General features: G+C 42.9%; 2 protein-coding genes across 2 annotated transcripts in view; both read right to left on the bottom strand.

Annotated features, from left to right (window-relative positions):
- Positions 1–2,099: 2,099 nt before the first annotated feature.
- sdhc (succinate dehydrogenase complex, subunit C, integral membrane protein) lies at positions 2,100–5,827 on the bottom strand. Its single transcript, XM_079285679.1, has 6 exons — positions 5,776–5,827; positions 4,742–4,801; positions 4,498–4,599; positions 3,815–3,876; positions 2,633–2,796; positions 2,100–2,348 (listed from the first exon to the last, which is right to left on the bottom strand). Exons 1-6 carry the CDS (start codon positions 5,790–5,792, stop codon positions 2,241–2,243), a joined length of 513 nt encoding a protein of 170 aa, XP_079141805.1. The 5' UTR covers positions 5,793–5,827; the 3' UTR covers positions 2,100–2,240.
- A 1,777-nt stretch (positions 5,828–7,604) lies between these two features.
- Positions 7,605–22,412, bottom strand: part of atp1a2a (ATPase Na+/K+ transporting subunit alpha 2a) — a 34,888-nt gene continuing 20,080 nt past the window's right edge. The window contains exons 14-24 of the mRNA XM_079285662.1: positions 22,069–22,244; positions 19,002–19,138; positions 18,308–18,458; positions 16,747–16,915; positions 15,218–15,372; positions 12,900–13,023; positions 10,626–10,771; positions 10,406–10,536; positions 10,131–10,232; positions 9,803–9,894; positions 7,605–7,945 (exon numbers count right to left, since the gene is read on the bottom strand). Of these exons, the coding sequence (XP_079141788.1) occupies positions 7,917–7,945; positions 9,803–9,894; positions 10,131–10,232; positions 10,406–10,536; positions 10,626–10,771; positions 12,900–13,023; positions 15,218–15,372; positions 16,747–16,915; positions 18,308–18,458; positions 19,002–19,138; positions 22,069–22,244 (1,412 nt within the window). The 3' untranslated portion in view covers positions 7,605–7,916. The remainder of the gene's footprint in view (positions 7,946–9,802; positions 9,895–10,130; positions 10,233–10,405; positions 10,537–10,625; positions 10,772–12,899; positions 13,024–15,217; positions 15,373–16,746; positions 16,916–18,307; positions 18,459–19,001; positions 19,139–22,068; positions 22,245–22,412) is intronic.

Genomic DNA, 22,412 nt, shown 5'->3' with positions numbered 1-22,412 from the left:
CAGCCAGGTGCCGAAACGCGTGTCCACTGACTTTCACACGACGAGGCGCTGTGTTGTCCTGCGGTGCCTGCGTGATGACCGTATATAAAGCCCGTATAGGCTGGTATGGAAGAGCGCGCGGGGCTGCAACACCAGGCTTTTGGCCCGTTTGAAACCTGCATAATGAAGCGCTGAAAAGGCTCGTCCATGTGAAAGAAAAAAAGAGACAAATTCGGACGCACTGTGCATTGGGCCTCTGCAGAAATACACACACCTCAGACTGTCTGACTAAATGTATCTATCTATCCTATCTGGATCCGGAGCAGCCTTGTAAGGCTCGTTGTAGCCGCAGAAGCAAGAAAACAATTGCTCTACTTTTTAATCCATCGCTCATCCAAAAAGCCTTTCATCAACATCTCTGCCGGGACTCGAACCCGGAGCCTCTGGATTAGAAGTCCAGCGCGCTATTCCATTGCGCCACAGAGACTAAGCCACAATTTTTTCGATCAAAAGCGAGTTTATACTCCCCCTCCCAGCCTCGTGCATCATCCTCAGCATCCCTCAGCATCAGGACCGCAGCCCTGTGGATGGTAATTTGCCGCCCGGTAGGGGGTGCTGCCGAGGCGTAACCATTAGTCTCTCATGCCTCATAGAGGAAGGGAGAGCGCCTGCTGTCTATCCCCCATTGCTCAGACACGGGTTATCTCGTCAAAAACATCATACGGGTGCAAAACGACGGAACATCTTACATTGTGAATGCATCAATAAGTACGAGGCAAAGCGCTCCCTCTTTGCAGGGAACAGGCCTCGTTTTTACCTCAGCTACTGTTTCACACTTCAAATTAAAATATATGTCTACAGGGTTTGGTGCAGACTGTAAGCAAGTCTAATCAAGTCTTAAAACCCTGCAGAGTTGGAGTAATTTCCCTGTCCATCACAATAGAAAATTACAGTCCGATGGATCTCAGAGGGAAATGAGGCTATAATGTGGATTAGACACAATGTTGGGAATCATCGAGAAGCCAAATTCACTGCAATCAGACAAAAAGTCAAACAGAGAGCAATTCTGCAAGTGTTGTTGTTGCACTGCCAATTACACGGAGCTGGCAACCGTTAAATGTAGAGTTGTTGGTCCATCATCAGAGCTGATATGGCTCTGAGGAGAACATAACACCAGCTATACATAAAAAGCTTCAAATTAACTTGTTTTATAAACAGACAGTTATTGTTTATACATGTAGTGTGCCGAGTGCTCTATAAGAGGTATGTTTTGATCACACCTGTGGCTCACAAACAAATACATTCCACCAATAGAGCAAAAAGTAATTTTTTGTTGACAAGCAGTTCCCCTTTTTGAGCCACCGGTAACAAATTGATAAACGGATTTTGCCGACGCGAACCAGACCAAGTGGTCCCGTTGTTTCTCAGAGCACGTTTAGCTCAAACGAGCCGGTACAAAGCAGTATGGGTGCATCCTCCAACATTTACAGTTGCTTTTTTTTCCCGTGCACTTGGCACTGTACCATGAATGGAGTTGGATCTGACATTACATCACTGCTTGCTTTTATTCACACTGCAGGACAAAAGCTGTTCAGGTGCAGTGTAGCTCCTGTGTGGCTCGGTGGGAGGTAAGGCCTGAGGCAGGCTGCCGGTGAGGAGCCTGTTCACACACACTTACACACAAGGCTTCCACCACAGGGCTGCCTCTCCACATTTCAGCCCCTCTCTCTTTGCTGATGGTAAAAAAAAAAATGTATTGGAGCGGCGGTGGAGAAGGTAGAATATGAATGACAGCCCACAGTAAACAGCCGCTCTACACGCACACAGACACATTCTGGTGCACAGAGACGGCTGACAGGCGAGTGACTGAACACTGAGGGCAAAGGAAGGTGATTAAAGAATCCGACGTCACAGCTCCATTCGATAAGTTACGCAAGGACATAACATGTAGGACATGTCTAATTTTGGACGCCGCTTGTTGTTCACACACCGAGAACAAGCGTGAAATAAACTGGGTCACATTTGCATGGACTTTGCACTCTTGCCACACTTAATGACCCCAAAGCCCGTCAGAGTTGAATTAATTCCAAGGGACAAAACACCACAGCACATGTACCGGATACAGTATAATATAATCCTTTATTTAATATTTTGATGAAACAGTGCCTGCAGTAGGCGACGACATATACACAAAACTCCCACAGTGAATGCAAGTCCATGTTCCCTTCGACTGCCTCCCCTCCTCTCCTCTCCTCGTCTGCTCAGAGGAAGAAAGCCACGGCTACAGACGTGATGATGGACAGACCGATGACTGTGTAGCCAGTGCGGTACACCTCTGGGAGTCTGAAGCCCTTGCCAAGGTCCCAACACTGATTTAAATAAACAAAGAAGACAAAATGAAAGAGAAGAACATTTAGCACAAGAAACACCAGCATCTCATGAATCCTCTATGCAAACCAGTGAAATGAGCAAACATGACAAAAACAGCAAACTGCATCAAAGTCTGTTTCCCTTAAAAAGATTACGATGAATCCAGACACTCCATCAGATATGGTCATGACAACATCGTACCAAAGAATCGAAAATACATCAGGCAAAAAAAAAGACAAACTATATATCGCTACAACTAACTAAATAAAATGAAAAGTCTTACCAGGTGGCGGATGCCGTTAAAGGTGTGGAAAGACACAGGGAAGGTGAGGCCGATTTTGGCCAACCCAATGAGATAGGGGCCGACGGAGAGCGAGTGGATCAAGTCCAGGTAGTGGGGGTAGTTTCCCGGTAATACCAGCGCCGCCAAGGCAAAGGCTGAGATAGCTAGACACAGACAGAAGTGATGAGCTTGGACAAGGTGCAGGTGTGAATGGGTGTTGCGCATGCAAGCCTTTTTAAAGGAAAACAATAAGTGAGAAATACAACACATGCCAAGGACAAACTTGTTACTGACATTTATTTCTTTGCTGGATTAGTCTCCAGGAGTCACCACCCCACCAGTCGTTTTCAAACATCTGACTGTCTCCGTTATGTGAAGACTCCCCCCCCCCCCCCGCTGACTAAATTAAATGAAGGCCAAACAATGGTTCTGTATCAAACGGGCTCCTCAGCAGCTGCCTGAATGAACCGCACTAAATGGTTTTGTCTGAGCTCTTCTTTCTGTGCGGTCCGGATGATTAAAAGCAACGCGGCGGAGGAGACGCTCCTTGTTGAAACGCACATCAACATAAACACAAAAATAAAACCTGCATTGCGTTTAAATGAATTCTGAGTTTTAATTCAAAATGCAAAAAAATGCTTTGAAAGGCAGGTTGTCGAAAACAATGACGAGGGATTGCCAAAAAAAATTGTTGATTTGCCAGCCCCTTTGCAAGGAAGCCAGAGAGTGGATCTCAGTGATAAAGCACATGAGGGACTGTGATAGAAAGACAGGACACAGTAAAACATCCATCAAAGTCAGAAGCACTGATGAACGATGTCACAACCGTTACACCGGGCAAATGAATGGAAGCTGTTAGTCCAGCATCAGACATGATTTTAAGCTTGAATTGTATTGAACAACCTTTGTTTGTAAACACTCTTCGTAGAAATCAATAGTGACGGCCTAAAACGGCCTGGAGAGATTTTCAGGGTCAATCACAAGCTGACAGAGGCAGTAGCTTCACCTAGATAATAATAACATAAAAGACCACACATAGTATCGTCATGCAGTTTTTGGTTTCTTTTATTAAAGTGGAAAAATGTTGGTATTTTAAGGATGAATATAACTACAGAAGGAACAATATTTAGAAGCATATCTATAACTTTCGTCATGATGACAATGAAAAAACAGATGCGTTACCTCCACTGAGCCCCACTCCAGTTCCTCTGAATGTGATAGAGATCATCATGGGGACGGACCATCTGAAGCACAAAGACAAGGCCACACATTTACTATGATGGCAGATGTATGTGGTTGAAACACACTCAAAGCGTTGAGCCTTCACTCACTTTTGCTTGAATTTTTAAAACTGTTTTGTTTCAGGTTAGGCTGAAGCTGCCAAGTTGCATCATCGTACAGAAAGGAGAAAAGGAATCTGGGATGTTTTTTTTAGCTGCAGGCAGCAATTTTACTCAGAGTGGTCGAGACTCACAAAGAAAAAAAGCAAGCCATGGGGAGGCATTATTAAAATTACAAATGAAAGTAAATGACAATTTAATAAGGCTGACGCTGTTATACATAGTAATTTAAAACAGGTGAAAGAGTATGATTTAAATCACTAGATCAGAAAACCAGCCAATAGTTTGCGCCCTGACATAGATTAGGCATAAGAATGATCCAAGATCGAGCCTGGAAAGTTAACTAGTGTCAGATTAAAAAGGCACATACGGAATAAAAAGGTTTTCTTGACTCCAGGTTTTAGGATACTAACCACCTAACATAAGAGGTTTTCAACTTGGACAATGTTCCACAGTAGAGTTTGTAGTTTCTTTGAAAAAAATACGCAGAAATGATTAAATGGAGGCGTGGCATAGAGTACGTACTTGTAAATGGTGAGATCAGGGGACATGGGTCTGCTTAATTTGGCATTTTTGGCCCAGAACGTGTTCATCTCTTCCTTAGCTGTGGTTCCCATTGGAGCAGCACTGTGGACAGAAAAAATACTTTGAGTACATGAGTTTACAGGACAACAATTTATAGTAGGATTTAAAATGCATCTGTCCCATATGAGATGTAGCAGTGTATTTATGTGAACCACGTTCTCTTTTTCTCACACACACAACTTACTGTCTGAAGAAGACACTGTAGTGTGGTCTGGAGAGACAGACACCCTGACGGGCCAACGTCCTAAACACAAGAAACAAGTGTTAAAAATAACCTTTTTCTTGCTATCAGGATGTTTGTGTCTGCAGTCAAATAGAAAAATCATACAAACATACAGTATCTACATCAATTTAACTGGGGCAATTTTAATAGTAGCAATGTTCCAAACGATTTCAGTCACTAATTACATATTTTAAACTACACTGTACATATTACAAATAACATTTAAACTAACATCACAAAAGCAATTATAAAGTGCTATATCTGACAGCATGATTGCTGAAACACCCATTGATTTACTTTTATTATGCAGCCCTAAACTGAGACTAGAACAATGGCAACTACAGTTTTGTGGCTTTCAGGCAAACCCAAGTCAATCTGATCGAGGAGAAGACTAAGAGATGAGGAATGTGCCTGTTTAACTATGCTCTCTATCGTGAGAAAGAAGGAATGAACTAGCTTCTAATCACCGTGATAAACACTGGCTTCATACGCCTGAGAGGCGCTTTGCTCACATTTAACAGTCACACAAGGTCAATGAAGTGTCGACCAACATTTGACTCTCTCATGTTACTTTGTTATTACACAGTTGTTAAAGGCACGGAGGAGTAGCAATGTAGCTAGCTATTCTGTCAGTTAGTTAGCAAACCCCAAACTAAACCAGAACAAACTCTGCGGTTAAGAAGCTTACAGACATTCAACAACTATTTGAAGGCTAAAGGCAGAAAGAGACACATTTTGAGTCCGTCATTAATCATGCTAAGAGCCAAAGTCCACTCTTTACTAGCTTTCAAATGCCCGAGAAACAGCTAACGCTAGTGTTGGGCGACTAGCTAGCGCTGAGTTTCACCATATTACGTTGAATAAATAATAATAAACAAACGAAACATTATCACACTCGAGCGTGTTTTCCTCCGCTTTGACATGGTAACCCAGAAAAACGACACAAAACTACTTTCCCCGAGCCCAAAACATTAGGGAAGCACAGACGTACTGACCTTAGGAGGAGCGCCATGTTTGACAATATGTGAACGGAAGTGACGTCCCGGATGTTGTTGCTCCTCTAACGTTATCTGAAACCTTGCTGCTTTTTAATTAAGGTCACACTTGGCCAGAGTGAGCTGAGGACGAACACAAACACCTTTTTTCTCATTCGCATTTATAAACTTGTTGGTCTTTTACATTTTAAAAAATCAGTTAAAAAAACAGTCTGTTGTCTCTCCCCTTTCCAGCTGCAATATATCAATAAATATAGCTGAAATAAATATAAACAAATACTACATTTAAGTTTTAATAAAATAACTGTCACCTTAAAACAACTATTATAATTAATATTGTTGTTATTATTAATAATGATAATATTATTATTGCTGTAGATGAGTTTAGAGCTGAAACGTTTAGTCTTGTTGATTCATCCGTTAATTGATCAGCAAACATTTAAAACTTCAGAATTTTGAATAATCAGTCATATTTATAGCAAAATTCTCACACATTCTCTGGTTGTGAGGATTTTCTGCTTTCCTTTGTCCTATGGGATAGACCAAACATTTATCAATCATGAAAATATTTCTATATCATCTATTTTGTTTATATTGTAATTGCTTTTATTGTTTCTGTTTTTACCATGTAAAATGTATTTGAGTACCTTTTAAAGCGCTACACAAATAAAATGTAGTATTATTATTATTTTTATATCTCAAAAGAAAATCTTTAGATGACAAAAAATTGAATTCAACCCAACTCAATGGACTCACAATTTGGACTCACAATTTTAATATTCACGCCACGCAACAATAAAATGGTTGATGTAAACATAGGAGAACATGCAGCAACACCCATTTACACTGTCTGGGAAAATAAATGTACCGTATAAGTATTTAAAGGAGCCACACACACACTCATCCAGATATCCGGTTAATGATGCCCAGAAGCAGCCCTCGACTTGGCCCGGTCCCATATTAATGTTGCATAAGGTATACTATAAGAGCCCACGTAGGACTCAAATTAGACAAGGTTGGTTACATGAGAGTTAAAACCCCTCTCACATTTTAGAACAGTTTGACATTGCTTTTGAGTTGACATTGCTTCTGAAATGCTCCGCTGCCTGCCGATTTTCTGTTGTTGCCGATTTTGACAGTAAGGTAACGAGTGTCCAGTGAATAGAAGACACAAGGACATACATAATGGATGATGGGATCAGGAAAATATGAGCGCAGGCAGAGCCTGACTGACACTGGATTTTTGAGGGCGATACCAGTATTCATTTTAAAATAATGGTAAATTGGACGATTTCTTTACATAAATGCATACAATTTTTGATGTGGGTGTTAAAGAATTCTGTAGGCATTTTACACTTGAAAAATACATGGCAGTTCTCTCTGGTGAACTATGTAAGGCAACACAGTTTCTAAAGTACCTCAGTCATATCTTTGGTATTTTCTCGTTACTGTATTGGCTGGCATATACACTGATGCTGTATGATTGCCTTTGCTGATTTTCCTGTTTTTTGGTGTGGCCCTGTGTATCATTCACTGATAAAGTTACATGCACGATACCATTAACCGTTCCACACTCATCACACACCTCAAATCCCCCCCCCTTGGTATTACTGGCACTGCCCTCTCTTGGTTCCAGTCCCACCTCTCTGACAGACATCAGTTCATCTCAATCAACAACTTTAAATCAACCATAGTTCCTGTCACCCATGGTGTACCCATGGTGTACTGCTGCAACAGTATCTTCTATTGTCATAATGATGACTTGTTTAATATCTTCTCCCAAACAGGATGACTGCAAAATCACAGAATAACAAAACGATGGCCAGGAATATTTTGGAACAGATTTTACTTGGTACATCTCATGAGTGACATTTGTTGTTCTTCTGTAGCCTTTGGTAACAGTTCATCTGAGGCACATGCTGTAGGTGTGCATTACCACCGAGGAAAAGCTCAAAGCACAATCAAAAGCCTATTTTCAGCAGTATTTCTTCTTATGATAATCAGATTTGTGAACTGATCCATGCAATATTACAACTGACACACACACACAGTTCTACCTCCACAAGCACGCACAATATCTCATGTACGCATACGCACACACTCTCACAGACACGCAAACTCAAATCGACATTTTCTGAATGTTAATAATATGTCTCCTGCTCCACCCAACCTGGAAGAGAGAGAGAGAAAGAGAGAGATAACGTGTCAGAGACCAAAATGACAGGCGAGCAGTTTTCATAATAACCTTCCGTATCGCTCTATTTGTATTCATCTCGTTGCCTTTGTCTCTGTACATTTCCAAATGAATCCTCTTATAACTCTAAGAGTCTGATCAGCAGCCCGTGACACAGAGATTAACAGGAATGATTAGCTGTCACGATGAATTGTATTTGTCTCACAATGTCTTGGCCCCCATCAGCCGAAAACGCCGCGGCAGTGAGCAGATTCGGAGCTGTTGAAGTGTGTCCATATCATGTGTAGGATCTTTTTTGGGCATATCTCAAGAGCCTTCATCAGCCTGCTTTCATTTCCTTTCTCATCATTCTCGAGCTGTTGGACAGGTATAATCTCTTTGCTGGTGCAAGGTTAACACATGTTCACTGAGTTGTCTGAGTCCAGACAGATTGCTGCCGACATGTTGTGTTTCACCTGCTGCTACGGGTCGCTATTTTCTACCTCAGAATCAGAATCAGAACCGTTTATTGCCAAGCAAGTTTTCACCTGCAAGGAATTTGTCGTGGCGGAAACAATAAACAATAACATTTAACTGTCAAAATAACATAAACTATCAAATAACACTGAACTATCAAATAACATTTAACAATCAAAAACAGTCAGCAAGGCAAGAAGAAGAATCACTCAACGTTTTTGCAATAATCCATGATTATATTGCTTGACTGCTTCCGTCAACAAAATTAGAAGTGGTTTGCGTTTTTCACCCGTCTGCTCATGAGCAAGATATATATTTTAAAAGGGTTAACCTCTATAGTTAAGGACTTTCTTTTACATCTAGTGCAGATGCAGCCTTTGGCCCAAGAATCAGATCACATTTCAGTCATGTGTGATGTTTCACCAGTGAATGTTGTCTTGTTTATTTGCCGTGATTTTACGCTCCATTTGTGAAACTGAATTCCTGAGCAAAGTGCCAGACAGCAGTGCATTCACACGCTCTGTTGTCAGGAATCAGAGCTGGAAGACAAACAGCAATCAGTCGAGTGTTACGGAGGCTGCAGCTTTGAGAGCTGGAGGATTGTTCAGCATTGATTGGCTTGCTGGAAGCCCGATAGTGTTCCGCTGCATTGGTTTAAGCTAGGGGTTAATAATACGTTTTAAATGAAAAATATCACAGTTACCGCTTTATAATACATGCAAAAAAAATGACAATAGCCAAATGTCAAACTGCCAGGAAACACGATGCAAATTGAAAACATTTGCATCGTGTACTTTGTCTCAAAAAACAAAAATGAAAGAGATGTTGACATGACAGCTGGCCAACAGGGTTGAAAACCCATGTTTTTAAATCCATGTTTTCAGCATTACATCAAAGTTAAAGCTCACATTGTCATCAATAATCATCCATAATTAGTGCCAACATTGTTTTGTAAAATTGCTACCTGTACTTTCCTTTTTGATCTCCGTTCAAAGCAGCTCTATGATGTTTTTACATCTTTTGTTTTGTGCTCGTTTCGACTGACATTGAACTTGATCTTCGACTGCTTGTCACCATCTGTCAAATGCATGCTGGGATACTTCATGTCAGATCAGCAGACCAGAGCCGTGGCGACTTTGTCAATCAGTGTGTCCTTAAAGGAGTGGACAGGCTACTTTTTTTTAAAACATGTGTATATAAGGACAGGAGAGGTCGAGAGAGGACGGGAGAAAAGGTCTTGATAGAAAACGCCACATGTGGTTCCTGAGCTATAGGGGCGTCAATCAGTACACCATCACGTTTTCCCCCTTTCAGCTTATTACCGAGACAAAGACGGTTGAACCATTTTAATCTTGGCTTCTCTTAATAACTGCTTACCTCCGGGGCTCCTCCTCAGAATTAATTTACGGACCTCATCATAAATGAAGATGAGGAGACTGTATGGGAAGGCACAGAACCACCACATGGGCCTGAGAGGAAGAGAGAGATACAACAGGGGCGGGGATGAACGGAGCAGCAGTGAGTCACGGGCAGAGTGCAAATTGATCAATTCATGGCGGACATTTTTTGAATATTGAGGATAACAACGTGGTGTTTAAGAAGATCACAGACTTCATGTGAAGCCGAGAGTGACAGGCCAATGGCAGCCTATCAGGTCTGTAAGAGGTTCTTTTTTTGGTTCGGTGGAGAATACTGCAGAGCGTACTTCAGGGGGTACATGCGCAAGGCGACGTCCATTCCAGGGCAGTAGGAGAGGAAGGCGGCCAGGGCAGTCTCCACAAACAGACCGAAGATCAGGATCCTGTTCCTGTTGAACGCAAAAAAAGGAGAGGAAGCGGTTCAAACTGTTCAAAAACACTCAACGGAAATCACAAAAAATGTGACAGTCACAAATGACTGATTTGAAGGTGAATCTGCCTTCCCAACTACACGCCCTGATTTTTCCAACCTTCCATCCATCTTTTACTCTCCCTCACTTACTTCATGCCCTGCTGGAAGAGGGAATTCCTCCTGGTCTTGCAGATGATGACATCAGCCCATTGCACAACAACGATGCTCATGAAGAAGGAGGTGTGGCAGGTGAATTCGATGATCTTCCTCTGCTCGTAGGTCTGCAAGGTTGAAACATTGTATTCATTCCTGCGCGAGCATGGGAATATTCAACTGGGTGTGCCGGTTTGTCTTTGTCCCCGCTCCTTACCCACTGCTGCCCGTAGCTGTCCTCCACGTCGCTGACGTCGCGGTTGTCCCATCTGACGCGGATACCCAGCAGGTCTATTGGGAGGAAGCCGTTCTCAGCCAAAATCACAAAGTAGGTGAAAAAACCAGCGAGAGCCTGGATCATCCCTGGAAACCAAAAGAAAACATGTGCCAAGGGATCAAAGTCCAAACGTCATCTATTCATCTGTTCTCAGTGAGCGACTGAAACATTGTGTCACATTTTACAGCGAGTCTTAATTTTACTGATCTGTAATTTTCTGATAATTTTCTTAATAGGTTTCTTGTGGTTCTTGAGGTTTGATTTGGTGCTAGTTTAGGGAAAATGGACACTCATTTCTGTTCAGTTATTTTAGTTTGAGTTTAGCTATTCGTGTTGAGTTCATAACTGCATGTTTGTCCGTAGGAAAAAAAAGAATATTATGCATTTCCGCTGGACCTGCTGTGTGTTGACGAAAGCATTAAAGCATTTAGAAGTGTATACCAATGAAATAAAACCAGCAAGCTATGAAGCATTTATTGGAGCATGTCTGAACTGTATAATGAGATGTTACCTATTTTATTTGTGTGGTATTTTGAAGACTGTCTGAATGACTACAGTAGTGGATGGTTGGCTGAAACACCATTGAGTAAATTGCGTGCCATTGGATTCTTTTACTCATCTCTTGCATCCCATCACAGTGTCGCAATAGGGGCAGTTTTATTGCAGAGTAAGTAGGAAAATAGCAAGATGTATAGATAATGAGTGTCGTTTGGCAAAAGCTATTTTGACAGCAGCACTAATGACGCTGGTGGTCCAATGTTTTGCATCACTTATTAACAGGAGTTATACCAAAATGTGACAAATAAATTGTCCTGGAAAGTGCTTATTTTTGACACTCTGGACATTCAGCCTCAGTCCACCTGCTGTGCACTCAATATTGGTTCAACAGCAGCACAGGCGATTACGTCCTCCTCCCTCTGGTCAATGGCTCCAGACAGCTCAGGGCTGCAATAATAGCCGGGAGTGGGTTTTAATTTCATGTTTGAGAATGCTGTTTTGTCAGAGTGGGCATAACATTTTCAACATGGTGGACATCTTATTTTAGAGCTAAAGTCTTCAACATATACTAAACCTCCACCTGATCAAGGATGGAGGCAATGCGTATTCATGCTCTCATTCATTATCCCGCTAAAATGAAACCCAGTGTTTGTGTTCATAGACGTTAACATCTTTATCTCAGAAGGAGAAGATTGCACTGCGCTCCCAATCGAGTACTTCTTAAATATTTACCTTTGGTACGTACTGCAGCTGCCCTTACGAAGCAAGCACTTGTGCATGCAGTATGCATTCGTTTGAGACAAACCACTTCATCATAACAGCGCACCTCGAACTCTGACCGTCTCGATCAGATATCTGCTGCACAAAGGATTCTGGGTGAGAAAAGCATGCAGGCTTGCATACTGTACAATGCAGCCGGATGTAGTAGAACACCCTGCTATGTTTGCATTTGACATACTATGTCTTGGGACATACTAAATCTTTTGTTCCTGGCATACTGAACAGTCTGGTACTGTGGGTATTGGATCCCACAGCTGGTTGCATCTGTTTTTAGGATGCTGTTACTTCTACTTCTGTCGTTGCGTGTCACTCTAAATCAGATCATCGGTTAGACTGAGTTCACTGTCGATGCTTCAGGACTTCAAGCTGTAATGACAGATCAGCGGATTGTAAATGTAATTTGATGTGACCTGCAAAAGTCCCCCCCCCCCCCCCCCCCCCCCCCCAAGTGGTGGTCTTCCTGGAAGAAATATGGGAGTTGATGGGAGTTGCTGGCTGTTTGGAACGTGTTCGGCTTCAAATTGTATGCCATCCAGTGAAGCCCTGCCATATTGTGACCTATTTAACGGCCCATAAAATTGGGCCAGCCTTTGAGTTTCACAATTCCCAAAACATATAAAACCAGAGATAAAAAGCATGCATTCAAGAGAGGCTCCAAACACTGCAACGCGACCAAGAAGTAGAACATAGCTGCATGCTCTCAATTTGCTGTAAATGTCACAATAATTAAGAGGAAAATCACGAGAGTCTATCCTGACTGTCCTTAAATGTATGTTACAAAGGCAGTAAGAAATACCAAGATCTCTGATAGATGTCAATATTTATTGTCTTCATGCCTGTTTATTATAACCATAACTTCCCGACAAGAAGCCTGTCCCAGTGATTCGGGTTTCAGAGCTGCGGTCCAAAGAGGTTATGAGCCACAAGAGGACAAACCTATCTGCCCGTACGCCATGCTGATGAGGCGTTCATTGACCAGCTTGTCTGTTTGGGGGTTCCTCGGTTGGCGTTTCATGATGTCACTCTCCGCCGTCTCGTAAGCCAATGAGATGGCCGGGACCTGGAGGCGGTGGGAGGACAGCACAGAATCAGCTCACATTATTCGCCCTGTTGCAATAAATGTTCAGGAATTTGTCTTGGTGGCAACGGCACAAAGGCACGACAACAGCGGCAGACACGGGGTACCTTAGACACATCGCCATTGATATAATTCAGCACTCAATCACCGCGTGGAAGGAGAGGAAAGACAGAAAAAGGACAAGGAGACGGAAGAAAAAAGAAAGAAAAGAAGCAGCGACAGTGACAGAGAGAGAGGCGGAGAGAGGAGACAAGAGCAGAGAGACTGATAGTGAATTTCAAGGCGCTCATAAAGTAGGAGGGTAGAAAGGTCTCTGTAATAAAGATCTTATATTGGCTGGTTTTACCAGGTAAGCACCGGAGCAATATGTGTGACTTAGGACAGGCTATCTCTGTGACTTAGGTGGGATTTGAGGCGGCGACTTGGCACTGTGTGAAACTGAACGCATGCTCTGCGGTGTACAAAGCCAGTTTGTTTTGGCGTAACCCTCCCCTGACCCTGACCCACAGCTGCTGAGAAAGACAGGGAGAGGGAGAAGGATGCGACTGAGCTTGGCATTGATTTTCTTTTCTTTTTTTTAACACCTCTAACAGTGCGAGTGTGTACGTGCGCAATATATCCAAATGTGAAGCACTCTTAAGTGTGCCACATCCTGCTTTGACAAACATCTTTTGCAGCCGTCCCTTTTCCACATGGCACTGCATGCTAAAAATAATCATAGCAGACTCCAAGTGCTGCTTGTCACTGCTAAATCTCAGCAGAGCCCTCAGGCCTGTTGCCTGGAGAACTAAGCTGTGAACAACCTCGGCAGCACACATGGGGACATTTCTAATTATACTTGTGTACTGTACTATAAACACTTTTTAGGTACTTTATTGAATATTTAAATATTTTCTTCAGTTTTTTAGTCCTACTCTTCAAAGCAGACATTCACTCCACCAACGGTTCTTAACGACATGTTACTTTGAAGGGAAGTGTTTTTATATGCAAAACAGTTGCACAAATACGGTGCATTTAGACTTCAATCATCACGTCTTTGAAGAGAAATCCAGCCAGTAAGGAATGCACTGTCCCTGTGATCTCACACAGTTTCAGTCAATATTAGTGAAATCTGTCCCGCCGCTAAAAAAACCCCCAAAGAAGTTCATCTTTGAGGTCACCTGGGTGAAATAAGTGGAACAGCTTTATTAACAATGTTAGCCAGCTGCTCGTCTCTATATCTTTAACCTGTGGGGACATACAATGCCTCTTGGCAGTTGGATATGAGGCCATCATGGTGCCTGTACCTCATTACTACAGTTTTTTGCTTTCGGCACACTGGGATGTATCAGAACCAGTTTCAGCAGCATGTTACTGTGTGGTGGCTGAGAGCAGGACAAATTAAAGTTCCAGTAATGAACACAACAGAACAAGTCCTTTTTGAATATATTCATCCTGCACTTCCTTTCTTTTGCAATGATGGATTACGCCCCTCAGGCAAGCGGCGTGCCAGCAACTCTTTTTGTCGCTGCTGGAAAATACAATGGAGAGACGGGCATCTGGAAATGGCAGAGCTGTGAAATGTAAATCTGTATGTGAGCGTCACCCGGCCTTTGTTCTGCTCCAACAAATGGATGTCGGGCGGTGAGCCAAAAGCAAATTTCTCCCACCAACAGAAAGAACAAATTCAACCAAATGTTTTGTTCTTTTTACCTTCGGGCGCTCATATTCCACACACGATATTAACCGGAGTTTCCTCAATGTCACCTCTAGCTTCCCTGTAGCCATGCAACATGCTAACAATTAGCATCCGCTCATTGAGACGAATCACTAGAATCAGCTAACAATTAGCTTTGAACACTTGAAAGCGCTTGTGGAATACAACCCAAAAAATAAAAAGATAAATCTAAAAACGTACGTTTTGTTGTCACGCCCTCCTGTGAAACTTCTGTAAACTGAGTCGGTGTAGAGAAAGTTGCCTAAAAAGCTAAAACGAGTGTACAGCTAGTACGTTATACACTTAAAGGGATAGTTTGGACTTTTTCTACACGTCTATAAAGTGGTAACTTTTCAGGAATTTAGTCAAAGATATTGATGAACATAATGCAAGAACACTATTGTCAGCATGTCTACAAAGGGATTGAAGGACTGAACAAAGAGAGGGAAGCATTCGTTCCCCCCCCCCCCCCAAGCTCACCATGTCAGTGCCCAGGTCGATGCAGAGGATGGTGACAGTTCCCAGAGGAAGAGGAACACTTAAACAGATGAAGAGGAGGAAGGGCGAGATCTCTGGGATGTTACTGGTCAGCGTGTACGCAATGGACTTCTTCAAGTTGTCAAAGATGAGACGGCCTGCAGCGATCAGGAATGAAAGGAAGAGAATTGTCCTTTAGGATGCAAGGTACGCGTGTACAGATACATGATCAGGGGACATGTGTGGGTTTTGGATGGGATATCGGTCACCCACCACCATATCGTCTTTTTCTGACGCTTCATCGTGTTTAAGTTAATTTCCCAGACTGGCTGAAATAAAAAATTACTTTGACTGCTGTGTCAGCATTTCCACATTACTAATGTGGGTTTTTTTCTCAGACCTTATTAGCACCCCCCCACACACACACACACACACACACACTTTAATTAAATACCAGTCTCTTGTGGCAAGCCTCAAGTCACATCTCAAATCTGTCAGAGTAACTCTCAAGTCCAGTCCTTGAGGGCAGAGCAATTTCCCTTCACAAGTCTTAATAAGGGAATTACAGGTCAAGATTCAAGTTCAGCATTTGAATATTTCCCTTACTTTCGAAGTTCTTGTCAGAGTTGTTTTCTACTTAGCTGAGTGAGACCAAGTCCTTTCATTACTTAAGCATGAAAATAAAATATGCAGACCCCACTTAGTTGCCGTCTCATTGTTTTTTATTGTCCCAGTTTTTACCAGTTCAAAACCTGAGACCTGAATGACTTTCCTTTAAAATCTCATCTGTAAACGAGTCTTTAGGAGGTCAAGTCTCAAGTGTAGCGTCCAGTCTGCCCTCAGTCCAACACGAGAGGACGAAGAAGTAGAGCTGTCCTGAGGGCTTGTCAGAGGCAGGAGAGAACAATTGCCACCCTCAACTCGTCACAATTCTACAGACAGGTGGAAACCTCCGCTTCAGAAAAGTGAAGCCAATGTGGAAGTGCCTCACTTCAGGGGCGACTCCTCTGGTTGCAAAAATAAGTCCAATTGTATAGAAGTCTATAAGAACATGGCCCTACTTGTCATTTGATAAATTACCTCAATAAACTTGTAAACATGAGTTTATGGTCTCAATCTCTAGTTTCAAGTCTTCGTCAACACAACATGATGTTCATTTAGAGTCAAACAGACCATAAAGCAGGGGATGCTTTTGTGCAGCCTTACTGTGACTGACAGGACTGTACCGCTTCATAACGTCAGTCCACAAACAACGCGAGACATCACGGTGACCACATCCACTTCTGTTACACGTTCCACGTCTACAGTTCTGTTGAATACTGTGTGAAAGCCACAACGATACTCATATCACATTTTCAACTCTACGGTACTTATTCACTAATTATCTCCAGTCTCTAGATGACAAAGGAGCTCGCTGGCAGAAATGTTTTAATTTCAAACTTTTTAAATCACCTCCCTCTGTTTTCTCTCTGGCTCATTTATCCTCTTTCATTCTTCCACTCTGTCTCTCTCACTATTTCCCCTCCACTCACCCTCCTCCACGCCGGTGACGATGGAGGCGAAGTTGTCGTCGAGCAGGATCATGTCAGCCGCCTGCTTGGACACATCAGAGCCGGCGATCCCCATGGCAACGCCGATGTCGGCTTTCTTCAGGGCCGGCGAGTCGTTGACGCCGTCGCCCGTCACGGCCACGATCGCCCCCTGCACCCCGCAGAGGACCGGCAAAACAAAAAGTGTCAAGAAGAGAAAGATACCGGTAAGTACTATGATTTAAGCTTTCTTTCTTTCTCCCCTCCCCCCCCTTCTGTCTTAATAATGTCTTTTCAAAGCAGCTCTGGGGAGATTAAACGAAAAAATGGAATTGAGTTGCGATCACTCAGTCACACAGGGCAAGAGTGAATAAGTCAAGGGTGTATGGTAGCATGATCTCAATATATGGGGCTGTGTGCAAGTGCATACACGTCTAATTTCAACCATTCACACACGAATGCTGAGCACATACTAAACATTAAGGCATATATAGGCTGTAGGGAGTAATATATGACTATCTAGTTAATATGCTTTACAGATATGCACTCGTATTCAACAATATAGTGAAAATGGACCTGCACACGCATCCAAACATACACACACGCATCCAAACATGCACATGCATCCAAACATGCACACGCATCCAAACATGCACACGCATCCAAACATGCACACGCATCCAAACATGCACACGCATCCAAACATGCACACGCATCCAAACATACACACACGCATCCAAACATACACACGCATCCAAACATGCACACGCATCCAAACATGCACACGCATCCAAACATGCACACGCATCCAAACATACACACACGCATCCAAACATACACACACGCATCCAAACATACACACACGCATCCAAACATACACACACGCATCCAAACATACACACACGCATCCAAACATGCACACGCATCCAAACATGCACACACATCCAAACATGCACACACGCATCCAAACATGCACACACGCATCCAAACATGCACACGCATCCAAACATACACACACGCATCCAAACATACACACACGCATCCAAACATACACACACGCATCCAAACATACACACACGCATCCAAACATGCACACGCATCCAAACATGCACACACATCCAAACATGCACACACGCATCCAAACATGCACACGCATCCAAACATGCACACGCATCCAAACGCACACACGCATGCACAAAAGCCTGTATACATCCATTCAACCTCCTGCACTAACAAATGGCTTGAACACACACAAAGAGTTACACACACAATAAACTGTATTCAGCCTTAAATGGCAGGGACACACACACACACACACACACACACACACACACATGCACTCAATCATTCCTCCACACTTAAGTAAACAAACACATTCAAGCATTCAGACGTTATCACAAACACACACATGGTTACATCCAAACATAGAAACACACATTGCTATTCAGCTGTACGCTCTCAACAAGACCCAAACACACAGTCTCTCACACACACGCACACACGCACACGCACGCACACACACACACGCACACACACACACAAGCACACACTCCTGTCCATTGACCTGTCTCTGGCAGCCCTCCACAATGATGAGCTTCTGCTGAGGGGAGGTGCGAGCGAACACTATCTCAGTGTGGTTCCTCAGCAGGTCGTCAAGGTACTCGGGGCTCATGTCCTTTAAGTCCGAGCCGTGCACCACACAAGCCTTGGCATACCTGGGAAACACAAAGACAAACACGCACGCACGCACGCACGCACGCACACGCACACACACACACACGCACGCACACACGCACACACACACACACACACACACACACACAGGCACAAAATAGACGTTTTCATGCTTTCTGTCGTAACATTTTGGGGAATATTAATATTCTCATTCCGATGCTCTAAGATGTCTTAACTTATATCTCCTCCTTTTTTTGGCCTGAGCATATTTCCAATGAATCACACTCTTTTGAACACTCAGGTTTAAACACTAGCTGTCTGCCGAATATAGTGAAATGATCTCTTTCTTAACCTCTTGGCACAGCTAACAATATGATACCAATTCTGCCGATTCAGTTTGTTACATCTTAATATTAGTCTGACAGATTTACAACTTAGGTTGACATATGAATCGTAATCTTTTGAGCTGCCGCGTAGGCCATGACCCAAAGAAATTGGCAAATTGGCGATTCCTAACAGACACGTAATATCACAACATCTTTAGTGGGTGCTTCGATCTTTAAGAGCAGCAGATACACACACACCTGGGGTTAACTTGGCTGAGAGGGATGTTCAGTCTCTCGGCGATGTCCTCGACCGTCTCGGTGCCCTCGGAGATGATGCCCACACCTTTAGCGATGGCCTTGGCCGTGATTGGGTGGTCCCCTGTTACCATGATCACCTGACGGCAGAGGGAAGGTCCCATAAATCCCAGAGCGTTATCACATTAAACCCCTCTGTTTCTCATCTGTATCACATCATGCCTGAGCTACAGTGCAGTGTGGGCCTTAAGGGCCGATAAGTCATCCACATGTGTTGTGTAGTTACACCGGGAAAAGAGCGGGCGCTGTTAGGGGTTCAGGGTTCAAATCTGTCAGTACACTCCAACAAACATCTTGATTGGTGGGTTCCCAACGCCCATGTAGTGTGATTGTGACAAAACCCTTTCCACATGAGGGTTTGTGAGTCCAAGAGCAAGAAAAGAACAATACAAGGACTGTACTCTGCATAGGGTGGCTGAAACATCCCAAAATATCCGCTCATTTTCATTCATCCACCTCCAGTACACCTGCAACAGCAATTTTCATTTCCCTTCAACAATGTTTCCTAGTTTCTAGTGCTCGCACCGATTGTCTATTCTTTTATATTTGAAGCTTCGACTGAGGTTTTTTTGAATGATACTTCAAATGTCTGGCATCATATTTTAGGACTAAATGTATTTTGTTTGTGCTGCTATGTTGCTGCTGGACGGCCGTGTGAATACGGGGGCAGGCCTCCCTCTGTGTGCGGCGAGTGGGAGAGCAAACAGCGTTCATGCCCGCAGTGAAAACGTTGCTTTTCAAAGGCTGAACACAGAATAGTTCGTTAGAAATATGTTGTTCTTTCAATAAATGTTGACTTTCAGACTTTACAGCTCTCTTGGGTTGTTGGAGATGTTTGGAGATAATTCTACAAACAGTGAAATACTAAAAATATTTGTGCTGCCTGATTTGTATCTGCAACGGTGCAGAAATACACATTCTAAATCTTATGAAAAGACAAAAAAATAAAATGAAAGGCTGCACAGCACTGTCAAGCTTCAAACTATTCGGTACAGCCCGACTAGTTTCAAGTGCTTTTAGTTTGACTTTGCACACTGCTGAGCTTTTCTGACACATATACATCAATAAAAACCTCTATTTGAATCCCATAACTGACAATAGCGCGTACTGAATAATGGGTTTCAATCTCAGTTTCGCCAAAATCTCACATCAGATCAAATCTGTCCATGTCGGGGACATTTATGAATTTAACCTTTTCTATTTGGGTGATCGACCTGAACTATGAGTGAGAGTAAGATCTTTGGTTTACCTGCATAACTGCATCTATACAAGCTGCAAGGAATGCATTATTTTGAAGATCTATTGAATCTGAACCTCGTATGAAAGGGTGAGTAAAGTCATTTTTGGGGTATATTCCTGAAATCCCCAGCGCCATCATGATCCACAGCAGAACACACACAAGCTGAAGGAAGGAGAGAGCATATTGCACTAAAGCCTTCAGACTGAGGATGTGAACCGCGGATGCACATTTCACTGAAACGTTAGCACTACATCCAATAAAAAGTAATTAGAGCCAGGAGCTCCAGTTTCCTCCTGGGCTCAGCTACAGCAGCTCTGTTCTGGTGCGGATGTGTGTTTGTCCAAAGTAGTCTTCTTCCACTTCAATCAGAGAGAACACCGATACAGCACTTAACGTCTGACAATACCGAGCGGCTACATGAAGCATGTTGACGCGCCTCGTCACAGGAAGTAAAATTACATCATTTTCATAGAAAAATATTCTTAAAATCATATCAACCACTTTAAATCCCAGTTTAGCTTTGAGTTTAGGTGTTTAATATATAAATATATATATATAAACATACATATATAATAGAGCCCACATCAATGCTGGCTGTTCGTAACATTCTGCCCACATTTCTGACTCCAAATGTATTTTTACAGACGATGTTTTGATCTCGGTCTGATGCGTGTCAAGTCAAAAAAAGACATGGCATAGGTTAGAGTTAACACGACGCCCGAGTCCAAACAAATCTGATATATTGTAACTAAAACTCTCAGAAAACTTTGTGATTTTGACATTTTATCAGACATGTCATCAGTTTCGTAGCCCCTTTTTCTTTATAATAAACTCATTTACTTCCCTGAAGCAACGTCTTCACTCACTTCTGCCAGTTCGTTCTGTAAGCCAATTACAGTGTGTCTGTCAAAAATTCACGATCAAAGGAGGCACGGTGACTTGTGTACCTGAAATTGAAATGTGTAAAATCATTTTCCCATATTTGTAGTTCTTTGGACGAAATTAGAACGACTCATTCTACTCATCATCCATTTCATGTCGTTTAACCTTCCTGCGGCTCCGGCTTATTACTTTTCTGATAAAACATCTGCCCTGTGCGTATTTGCATTTGATTAACATATAATGAAAACAAATGCACTGAATCTGCATTTTGCTAAATTGGTACTGGTTGGTTGTTACTTCACATAAAAAACTGGGATCTCTACAAACTAGTTTGTAGCATTTTGGGGATCGACTGGCAAAAATGGAATATAATACAAATAAGTATGTTTTCTTTCGTGTATAATCACCTGAATTATGAAAAACAAGGAATCATTGTGTTTGCGTTAGTTTAGAATGAGCCGTTTATATGGAGTCCGCTATGTTACGCCGTCGTCTTTCTACGGTAGCCCAGAGCGGACAAACCAAACACCAGCTCTCGATAGGATCTTGCCAAACGGAAGAGTTTTCCGTTGGTTGCAAACTGCATCCTCGCCGTTAGATGCCTCCAACTCCTTCACACTGCAGCTTTAAGATTTAGGCATTTCACTCGGCTACCTTTTTGGGTTAAGTATTTGCACTGGATATGTTATCAGCAGTTTCCTATGAGCTCTAGAAATTTATTCATCCATCAATCATCATCCATCAGGGCCCACTTGGAGTGGTCCGGGCATTTTTGGATTTGAAACGATATCTGACATGCAAATCCCTTCTATGTCCGATGAATGAAGCCGAGGGGGGAAAAGGCTTTGCAGGAACTACAATGAGAATTGAGTCCGTGGAACCAATTACCTTGATGCCGGCGGAGCGGCATTTACCGACCGCGTCAGGCACGGCGGCACGCGGCGGATCAATCATGGAGATGAGACCCAGGAAGCAGAGCTGCTCGGTGGGAAAGTTGGTTTCGTCGCTGTCGAAGGTGAATCCTCGAGGGAACTGGGATGAAGACAGATTCAAGTGGCAGAATCCTGCAGAAGAAGACGGATCCGTGAGGCGATCGCTCAGAACTGCCCCCTTTTATTAATTCATAACCCACAGCCCTCGAAATATGAGCATCTCTTGAATCCCTGTAGAGAGTAAAGCACAATAAAGCCCTCAGTCTGAAAGTCAAACACCCGACCCATCATCATCATCAT

The sequence above is a fragment of the Melanostigma gelatinosum genome (assembly GCF_949748355.1).
Source record: "Melanostigma gelatinosum genome assembly, chromosome: 15".
NCBI lineage: Eukaryota > Metazoa > Chordata > Actinopteri > Perciformes > Zoarcidae > Melanostigma > Melanostigma gelatinosum.
The sequence above is the reverse complement of the archived record's forward strand: the minus strand, read 5'-3'. Positions and strand labels throughout refer to the sequence as shown.